The sequence below is a fragment of the Strongylocentrotus purpuratus genome, unplaced genomic scaffold (genome assembly GCF_000002235.5).
Source record: "Strongylocentrotus purpuratus isolate Spur 01 unplaced genomic scaffold, Spur_5.0 spur5_scaffold_21, whole genome shotgun sequence".
NCBI lineage: Eukaryota > Metazoa > Echinodermata > Echinoidea > Camarodonta > Strongylocentrotidae > Strongylocentrotus > Strongylocentrotus purpuratus.
Window position 1 is genome coordinate 9,266,401 of NW_022145607.1, and position 11,051 is coordinate 9,277,451.

General features: G+C 38.9%; 1 protein-coding gene across 1 annotated transcript; it reads right to left on the reverse strand.

The window, feature by feature from the left end:
- Positions 1 to 546: 546 nt before the first annotated feature.
- On the reverse strand, positions 547 to 10,811 carry LOC100891253 (cytochrome P450 4F6). Its single transcript, XM_030994121.1, has 7 exons — positions 10,473 to 10,811; positions 7,637 to 7,780; positions 6,448 to 6,641; positions 4,366 to 4,513; positions 3,914 to 4,003; positions 3,465 to 3,616; positions 547 to 2,133 (listed from the first exon to the last, which is right to left on the reverse strand). Exons 1-7 carry the CDS (start codon positions 10,809 to 10,811, stop codon positions 1,686 to 1,688), a joined length of 1,515 nt encoding a protein of 504 aa, XP_030849981.1. The 3' UTR covers positions 547 to 1,685.
- Positions 10,812 to 11,051: the final 240 nt, after the last annotated feature.

Below are 11,051 nucleotides of genomic sequence, written 5' to 3' on the forward strand. Positions count from 1 at the left end.
TTTGACAACTAATAGTCGTTATTTTTCCACTTAAAGACATTTTCAAGCCCCCTTTTTTTAAAGAGGAGTTCTAAATTAGTATTATCTTTCAAATGCCATTGGAATTTAACCTTTTCATTTTTTGGGCCTGCAAAAGGGACATAGTACCTTTGAGGGAGCGCTGGCATCATGAAGAGGGGGGGGGGGGTAGCTTGTAGGTGTGTGTGTGTGTGTGTGTGTGTGTAGGGGAGTGGGGGGAGACACCGGTCTCACTCAGTGGGTGGAATACGAATTACCATGCATGGCTACTAATGAGGCTAATTATGGTTCAGGGGAAAGACGCAACCTATAACCATGAACATAAGACATCGCGGAGAGATATGAGAATCGGAAAGCGAAAAAGGAAAGGTAAGAGAAAGATATATATTTTAAAGTCCATCTTATTTTATCTTATATTAAAGTATTTACGTATACAAATCATACAAATGCCATCCGATAAATATAATTCAAGAGGAAAAATTATAGATGAGAATCTGTACGTCTGTTTCTGCACAGAGAGTGCCTATTTACAAAATAGAATTACATACATTTATGAGAAACTATGAAAGCTTTATTAAACATTACACTGTAACACTATGATATTTTGCAATGTAAATAATAAACCAATCTATCACCAGAGTACATGTAGCTATGAAAGCAGAACTATCGTTCATCAAAAAATTGTGATACAGACTCCCTTTAACAATTTATTTTTAAACGAAGTACAAATACCTGAAATTTCAAAATATTCCTATTTCCCACAGGGAATATATAAATGCAATAATACAGTACGTTGAAGCCAATTTTCCATCACCTGTTCCATCAGCTTCTATTTTAAAACAAAGATCCTTAAACACTAAAAAATTAAGATTGTTGCTGTAGGAAATTTCAATCATAAAAAACGAAAAATCTTCGAAAGAAGCTACAAATAAAAAGATGAAATTAGGAACAGCACCCGGATATTATGTACAAATCATAATTATATTTGCTCGTGAGACATCTGCTCCGGGCTTGATTTCATCAAATGTATGTGATCACATTTAGGGTTGTAATTCATTCTTATTTTAGGATTATGGTTGGGTTAGGTATAGCGTTGGCTCCTGGGTTGAAGGTGCGAATTCGGTTAGTGAAAGAAATCGACGCAGAGCAGTTGTCGCAAGAGCAATAGCAATACAATCTGCACATGCAGTAATAATGAAGTGAGATTTCCTACATATATATTTCTACTCTATCTATGGCATGCTTTTACGGTGGAATATAAATCAAATCATCAATATATAATGCAATATCAACAGCTAGCTAGGCGGGGATAGTTTTACCATCGTAGTAACTATACTAAATGGTCAATATAAAAATATCTAAAGCACTTAATTTGCTCTTTAAACATCGAGAGGAAAATTGAGAAAGAATAAATCAGTAAATCACCAACAAATTATTCATAAAAATGTATAACGTTCACAGAATGATCCCATCCGAATTTAATCAGTAATAAACTTCTACATCCAGTTAAACTGTGTGCAGTCATTTCATCTTGGAGCTAATTAAGTCATACTCTACCTCACCATTGCAAAAGAACTAGCAGTAAACTAAAAATTTATTTCGTGGAAAAACAGTTACTTAAACGTATAATGGTGACAGTAATAATTAATCGAAGGAAGTATACCAAATTATGTTTCTCTCCGAGGATGGATACCTAGCAGTATTTCATCTTCTGGTACGCTAACAATCCGAAAGACTGGTGTGGAGTCACGGACCAAAGTAAAGCCGAACTTGTCGTAAATCCGAATCGCTGCTACCTGTATCTCCTGTAGCGCGAACTGTTGCGCGATGCAGTTCCGAGCACCTGCGGAGAAGGGAATGAAAGCGAACGGATCTCGGCCTTCGACGTTCTGGCGGTCGAAACGACTTGGTCTGAATGTCATATGGTCATCGCTCCAGACGTCAGGGTTGTGATGGAGCTGATAGGGGTAGATGGCAAGATCGGTGCCTGCTGGGACTGTTAGACCGTCGACGACCAGGGGTTCGGTCAGCAAGCGGCTTGAGGATACGAACGAGTACATGCGCTGACTCTCCTTGACACATTTCATCAGAAATGGAGTACGATGGAGATCTTCACTGCATAGGGACAAATATTATAGTTTTTTATGTATAGTTTTAATACCTGTTTCACACGAGGTGTCATTTAGACTGTTCTCTCACCAGCGCTTTTCAATTAGCTTGACTTTAGAATATAAGTGCATGTGCCAACCATAATTAGTTTAAACGTTTGCACTGTTTGACTTGTACTGTATGATGCGTCAAAGGTTGCGCCAAATTGAGATTTTTCTTCGTCAATAGAGACAACGATGAGCAGACTCTTCAAAACGTTAAAACTCTACTATATATTAACAGTTCTTTTTAGAACTATTGCCGGAAGAAGAAGAACAGTCCTTTTAAAGAGAAGGTTGAGTTCTGGGAAGAGGTGAAAAACAATTTGTGAGCGTTACTCATTCTTATTATCCAAGTGTGGAAGAACATCAAATAAGACATGTTCCCTGAAAAGCATGGCTCTTCAAATGCCTTCATATTCTAAATATGCATGTAACATCGTAAAAATCGGGGGGGGGGGCCCGGCTTTTTACGCCACTTGTTCGTGTAGTCCCATATACATCTTTCTGTGTACAGTGTTTGTAACTTTACCAAGACTTGACCAAATTTCTTATCATTTTGTTGATTCCAAAACCTTGCAATACACACAAATTCTTATATGCTAGATGATCAACCTTTTCTGATCGGTTCCACACCGTTTCTTTTACAATGAAATCGCATGACCAGAACTCAACTTCATCTTTAAGGACATACATATATATTTCGAAATATTGAATCTTTACATAGAATTGAGTTCTAGTCATGCCATTGTATTGTGACAGAAACTCTGTGGAAGCAAGTGGAAAACGGTTTGATGATTTAGCACACAGTCATTAGTGTATACCGTGTATTATTGATGTTCCATTGATTTGCTATTATTGTAAGCAAAATTATGTTACTGTTTGAATATTGAATAAACATCTCTAAGAGGCAAAGAGAGAAAAAAATTAGTGTATACCGTGAGGTTTTAAGGAAACATAAAAATGCTAATAATATAAATTGGCCCAGTCTTGCTAAAAGCCCCATGCACTATACATAGAAATGTATTCATGGGATTACACAGACATGTGGCATGAAAATATGGCTCACAATCTCTAGCTTTAACATGTCATATTTAGAATATAAGGGCATTTAAAGAGCCATCCTTTTCAGGGGACGCTTTTTATATGATGCTCTTCTACACTAACATAACAAGAATAGATAAGATCACAAATTTTGTTCTCCTTAACGTTCCTCATTGTGCAGGTGTCAAGTTACTGTCTGTATATCATTCAAACCAATGAACAGGACCTAGTTCTAAATAAGGCATATTTGTTTACCGGCGAACTTCACGAATCTCACGATCTTGGAAGAGTTCATCAACTTCCTCCTGGATCTTGGTCTGGTATTCTGGGTGAGTAGCCAACAAGTATAACAACCACGTGAGGGCGCTAGACGTTGTATCAATCCCGCCGAGAAGGAAAGTATTTACCTTTCCACGATAAAATGATACAAATACTGTGTTTGATTATTTCCTTATTCTTGGTAAAAACCAACTGGACGTTTTTAAATTATGGGTTCAGTAGTATTGATCATGTCCTGTTGAGTAGTACAAATCAAAGACGTCTGCTTAAATTTTCATGACGACTTGAGTATGGCGGATTAAACTTAATGTTTGTATTTGCTGGTGTAACCATTGTATATGTTCTACTATGTTTTCTACTTTAAACAAAACGAAAGGGAAATAGATGTGTCTCAATTATTGGCCTCCAAAGATTCATATACTTACCTCGTCTCTCATTTCTCTATCCGTTAGTCCGCCCTCTGCGTCCTTTGCCAACATGAGAGTATCCAAGAAATCCATGCCTTTGGAAAATTCCTATATAAAAAAATGAATTTATTTAGGCATTTCATACACACACACACACACACGCACGCTCCCCCAATAAAGCCATACAATGCAAACGAATGTTATTATTGAATATTTTACACATACACTCGTACACACATCCCTCCCATACCCACACCATACCCTGCTATGTTTATAACGAGATTAACTTTGTGTCGAATGTTGGAAACTTTGCGCTGTCACATGACTTGTTAACAACATGGAGAAGGTTGGTGTAACTTCTGTTCATTTCGCTGCACCACATTTGTGAGCATCGCATTTTAATTATTTGGCAATGTGAAACTATACAAAAATCGCTCCCCTGTTCCATTTGTACCTTAGTTCCTGCTTACCGTACATCCGGTCTGTCTGTGTTGCTCCCTACGATCAGAGATGAGTTTCTCCTGAAGTCTATGAAGGACGTCAATCTCTTTTCTCCAAGACTTGTAGAGTGAAGATCGTCGGAAGATGAAGTCGTAGAGAAGGGGTGGGCTCAGAGACCTTCAACAAGAACATATAAGTCAGCAGTTACGTTGCGTGAGCCCACCCTTTGGTGATCGAGCGAGGACTCGGTCTTTTCTCGGAAATCAATTGTGAACGTACAACTTATTAGGGGGAGGGGGAGGGGACGGGAGGGGGAGGGGGAGGGGAGGAGGGAGGGGGAGGGGGAAGGAAGCGATCCAATTCCCCCCGTCCCTTTCCCTTTTTCTCTTTTCTCCCTTTTGTTTCAACACTCGATTGAGGGGCACACGCCCCAGTGTCATCGAACAGTCTCTGTATCTGCAGTGGCATAACCAACATTGGGTGGTACTGACATTGGGTCCTTCTACGCACCTGGCCCACTACCATGTACCATATAATCCAACGTAGTTCTATTTAGGTATCCTACCCTAAGCAATAGTTCCTTCAAAGTAACGATTCGGTTCTCGAAAGCACTGGACCTCAATTATTACCTATCAGAAAAACGAAACAAGTGATTTTCTTTAAAAAGATAAAAGACTACAAGCACCGAGCAAGCGGTCTATAGATTAAAGTAACCATCGTTATTACTTTAAAAAACAATTATACTAACAAGTAAAAACTAAGTACACCCCTGTAAAAACAAGCTTTCGTAAATGAGGCTTGTTCATCCTCGTGTACTTCCTCCTTTCACATTATGTGGCCAACACACAATCACCAAATGATAAATATCCATTTGAAATTTTATCTTTCGTATGGACAATTCTAAGATAATTGGTAATTTGCTGTCCCGTACTTTACCAGGAACAATATAATGGAAACGGAACAAACGTCAGTTGACCGCGAAAATGCAATTTCTCTTACTCTAAGGTTTAGTAAGCAAATGATTCGAAGCTGTTGCAGAGCTATCAATTTGATTTCATAAGCAGAAATACTACATTAGAAGATCCAGTCGTTAACGTTTGGGAAAATAATATCTTCCACTGTGTCTTGCATGTAGTCAGAATGCTAGCAAGCAGGGGCGGCGATTTCTTTTGATGACCGGGGGGGGGGGATGCGAGGGACGAGGGAGCAGTGGCGTAATGAGCAACAACATTTGGGGGCAGGTTCCACGGGGCAGAGCCCCCGGAAGCCCAAGGGTTTTAGACATTTAATTACAGTCAGATCAGGACATTTTGATACCTTATTTGTGACGCTGGAATACAGGTCACTAATTGGAGTTTGGTCCAGGGGTGGAGCCCCCATAAGCGCAGGGGGTTTAGTCATCTAATAACGGTCAAATGTGCATACAGGGGCCCGCCTAAGGGCCCTTGTTGGGGTCCAGGGGGCAGAGCCCCTGAATGCTCAGGGGATTAAGGCAATCAATTACGGTCGAATGGGCAACCAGGGGCCTGTCTAAGGGTCCTTGGTGGGGTTCAGGGGGGCAGAGACCTCGGAAGCTCAGGGAAAAAAAAATCATGCTATTTTAGCAACTTTTGTAAATCACTGGTATCAAATTAGAAATAAACAACGTTTGAATTTTATTGCGGGGGAGGAGGGGGGCAACTACCCCTCCCCAATATCAGTACGCTAGTGCGAGGGAGCATAGTGAACGAGAGGGGTAAAGGTGACGGAAGTGACTTTACCAACTCACAGGTTTTGTTGTATTAAAAAATTACATTCCTTTAATACCAAAACTTTTGTATAAAAACAATTTTTTTTTCACGGTTCACTTTTCTACAATGTTTACTCGTACATTTTAAAGTATATTATGCGAGGAAGCGTAACTAGAAGCGCGAAGAATTGTGCATTGGTATTAGTCTAAACGCGCACTCTTTGGCCCTCCAGAACCTAAAAGTTTGTTGAAGTCTTTAGTCAGTATTTGCAATACATTTTTTCTCACTTTTTCGTAAAAAATTGAAGGGGAGACTGTCGACCCTCGCCCCCCCCCCCGGATCGCCGCCCCTGCTAGCAAGAGTTATGTTTCTGTGTCGTACCTCTTCATGAAAATGGTACCCAGGGTCGATAAAGATTTCATGTATTCTGAGACACCCTCCTGGCAGCCTGACTCGTAAGAAAAGGCACATTGTAAGATGACGTCACTGGAAAAAGCACTCGTGGTTTTGTGGAGTTCGAGGAGCTCTCCCGCCGCACCTCTTTGTGAGATCACTGAAATCAGGGTGTCCGCAATCTATATTTTATATATATATATATATAGTCGTGAGCATTAGTATAAGTCGTGTACAGCCTGTTGGTGTATTGGGGCCACTGATTCGAGAGGACTACAATCTATACAAATCATGATGCAGATGAATAACATACTAATAATATGCAGAATATAGCAAAATGAACAAAGACTGAACCCAATTATGTCACCTATCATCTGAATAATAATAATAATAATAATAAATTACATTTATAAAGCGCTTAGTACAATGTTTCTAAGCGCTTAACATACAAGTAATTAGGTACAACGTATAATAAACATACATCAATAATAATACATAATTCTAATAACAACATTACAGATAATTAAACTGCCCTATAAATTACTATTACCGGTAAACAAATAATACTTCAAACTTGCCTTAAAAGACTCTACAGATGGGGATTGACGAATAATAATAGGTAAACTGTTCCATAATTTAGGGGCTGCAATGGCAAAAGTACGATCTCCGTACTAACTAAAAACTACAAAAGAATCTTAAATTGAATGCGGGTTAAAATAGGTAGCCAATGAAGAGATCTGAGAATAGGAGTTACGTGTTCATATTTTCTGGTTTTGGTAATGAGACGGGCTGCCATGTTCTGAATACGTTGGAGTGGAGAAGTGGTGGAATCTGGCAAGCCAAAGTACAATCTGTTACAATAATCTAAATGGGAAGTCACAAAAGCGTGGATCAATCGTTCTGTAGACTGTCTGTCCAAATATTTTCGAAGTTTACTAATCATGGATATACCAAAGGCAGCCGTCCGACAAGTATTCCTGATGTGTTGTTTCATATTCAATACATTATCAACAGTGACGCCGAGGTTACGAACTATGTTGAATACAAACATAGTCTTAATAATAAATCTTTAACGTGTATCTGGTGATATCTGATATGACAATAATTATTGTTCCAACACAAACTTGCTACAAAAATATAAAGAACTCAATAATGTTGAATAAATTTATCATAATACCTGATTCATTTTATGGATATAACTCTTGAGAACGTTGAAATGGAAAGAGTTTGTAATGAGTCTCCGATGTCTCTTCCATACTTTGCCGTCTGTTGTAACCAAACCGTCGCCAAGCCATTCATCAAATAGTCTATACACGTCACTCTGTCAGACGAACAAAACAAAACAAAACAAATATTAGGGTCAAATGTATTTGGTGACTTGGTGTTTAATGCCTCACTATAGAAGTCCTAGTAGGGAGAATCTAAACAAAGTTATTATTAAGTGCCATTTTTTCACGTTATATATTGTGACAACCATGTTCCAGTAGGAATGACATTTTGATCAAATCATCTAGTATACCGGTAACGAAAGTGACAAAATACCATGGAACTGCCCAAAATAAAAGATTTTACGTATGTCCATGCAGTCTCAATAGGATTGATATCAAGTTTGTGATTTCTCTGACCTCATTCTAAAAGCACAAGATGCAGTTCTTCATCTGCTCTTCAGAATGAGCACCATCACTTCAATCATTTCAAGATATTGCAGAGAATAGCCAATCATGCTAGCATAGGTCAATTGAATAGGCCTGTATCTTGCCACTTCGCTATTTATCAATTGCATTGTACCGCTTCCTTTCAACCAAATGTACCAGTCTCACGAGCAAAGAAAATAAATAATACCCTATGATATCATATGTTATTCCAAGTTTTATTTATATACCGTTTAATTTACGAGAAAAAAATTGATGATGATGATGATGACAATAATCAATAATAATAGCAACAATAATAATGATGATAACATTAATAATAATAATAATAATAATAATGATGATGATGATGATGATGATGATGATAATAATTATAATAATACTAAAAATGATAATAATAAAAATAATATTAATATATTCCGAATTCTACGCAAGCGTACATTTTCAATTGTTATAAGTCCATTTATTTTCTAATAATATTCCACTATGTAAAAACGATAAAATTATATCCATGTTTCCATATGCTTTATGTAATGTCGACAAACTAAAATTCACAATGGACCAATAAAAGTAATCAGAATCTGAATTATACAAGGCCAAGATATGTTCCGAGGTATTTTTCCTCATCTATACCATAATGACCTTTTATTGCTCTACGTTTATTTCACGTTCACACTCCGATTGTTTACCATAATGACCTTTTATTGCTCTACGTTTATTTCACGTTCACACTCCGATTGTTGCTTTCTTCATCTTTCTGCACGATCGCTCGTTTGCCACATGTGCATTTTGGCACAAAACAATAGTCACCAATTGAAGGAAGGACCGCTTTGCGCAATAAATGGATTTCCAAAATTACTCATTTTCTGTCTCGATTATAGCGCCATAGCAACCCTTTTAACGCGGGAAAAGATTAATCTTGCACTGAAAACAGTTAAATAATCTTGAGGCCTTTGTTGTATCTATCCTAAGTTAAAGAAGTAGTAGGTTTTGGCAACCCCAGAGTTTACTGGGGCTCCGCCCCCGGACCTCACCGAGGAGGACCCTGGATGCTCATTTGACCGTAATTAAATACCTAAATCCCCTGAGCTTCCGGGGCTCTGCCCCCTTGACCCCACCAAGGGCCGTAAGGCGGCCCCTGGATGCCCATCTGACCGTAGTTAAATATTAAAACCTCTGAGCTTCCGAGGGCTCTGCCCCCTGGACCACGTCAATGGCCTTAAAGAGGGCCCTGGATGCTCAACTAACCGTAATTAAATACCTAAAATTACTGAGCTTCCGGGGGCTCTGCTCCCTGGACTCTCCGCCAATTAGTGGCCTGCCAGTGTCACAAATAAGGTATCCAAATATGCTTAATTATCTGACCGTAAATTAATGGCTAAAAATCCTGAGCTCCGAGGGTTCAGCCCCTTGACCCCCTGCCGAGGCTCAGGCACTGGACCCCACGCCAAATTTACGCTCCACCTGATCGTTAATACTCTACTTTGAAAAACGTTCCGCGTGGCCTGCATGTAACGTGTAAGAGTGGTGGTGATGCAGATTTTTCTTCCGTCCCCTCCCCCCTTCCAAACGTTTTGCTCATTACGTCATTAACCCTGGAAGGTTAGCCCCCTGGAATGTTTGCCTGAAAACTCGTCGGATTGTGATTGTTAATTGTGATTGTGCAATCTTCTTCAGACATAATGTCTTCTTAAATTTTGTGGAAACAGGCAACGGCGTTCTTTTCGGTACATATTATCATGAAATGTACAAGTTAAAGATAAAGATGTCCCTTTTGCAGCCAACATCAAATTCTATAGAACTTTGCAGGAATTATGAATATGTTATGTATGTCCTATCTGTGAAATTTAAACTTGAGCAGTGTCCTAATATTCAAATTATGCAAGAAAACCAGTTTACTTGCTAAACTTCACTGTCAGACACTATTGAGTGACTGACTGGCTTTTTTCATCTTTGGTAATAAGATACAAAAAATGAGCTGTAAATGGTACATGTGCATTTGTCTACATCAATAACCCACTTCTTGTAATGGCCAAAATTAAACTGATTAGATCTTTGCGCAGCATAAAACATTCGACCATTCGGTACAATGGTCTGAAAAATTAGTCTACTACTTACTGGCTCTCTAGCTCCTAAGTCGATTCGACAACAATTACTAATAGTCGTTATTTTCCCACTTAAAGACATTTTCAAGCCCCCTTTTTGTAGGGAAGTTCTAAATTAGTATTGTCTTTCAAATGCCGTTGGAATTGAGCCTTTTCATTTTTTTGGACCTGCAAATGGGACATAGTATACCTTTAAGGTCGCAAAATGAAATACGTTATAAGGTATCTAATACAAGAAAGTCTAAATATAACTTACTTTGACCGTACCAACACGGTCATTGAGTACATTCCGTACAGATTCAGGATGGTTCAGTACCACAATGGGTTTCCATCCTATCCAAAAGACACAAAGTCTTCGATAGGTCTTAGGCATGTTACGATGCCACTCAAACCCAGGAGTCACGGGTCCAGGTTCTTGCAGGATATTGCCGAACAGCCAATGAGGTGGAGCACCTGGAAGAGTGCGCCGAATGTGAACGATCCGCTTTACTTCTGTCCATACTGCGATCATACAGAGCAGACATTTGTACCCGAGAAAGCTGAAAAGCACGGATAACACCAAAACTGAAACTGGGGCAAGATTCCATAATGCCATAATTGCTGCCCCACTTTTCACCGCGTTGAAAGTCAAGAGTAATAATCACAATGATTCTTCAAGAAGGCCGATTGCATGGATAAGTGGAGAATATCTAATCTCTAATATACCGCGAGCACATCTGAGCAGCCGTGTACAGACTCCAGCTCATCATGGCTTGCACTGTAACTTAATACTCAGATGCAATCAGTGCATATTAGCTATATGCAATCATATCATAATATAATGGAATAGACTTGT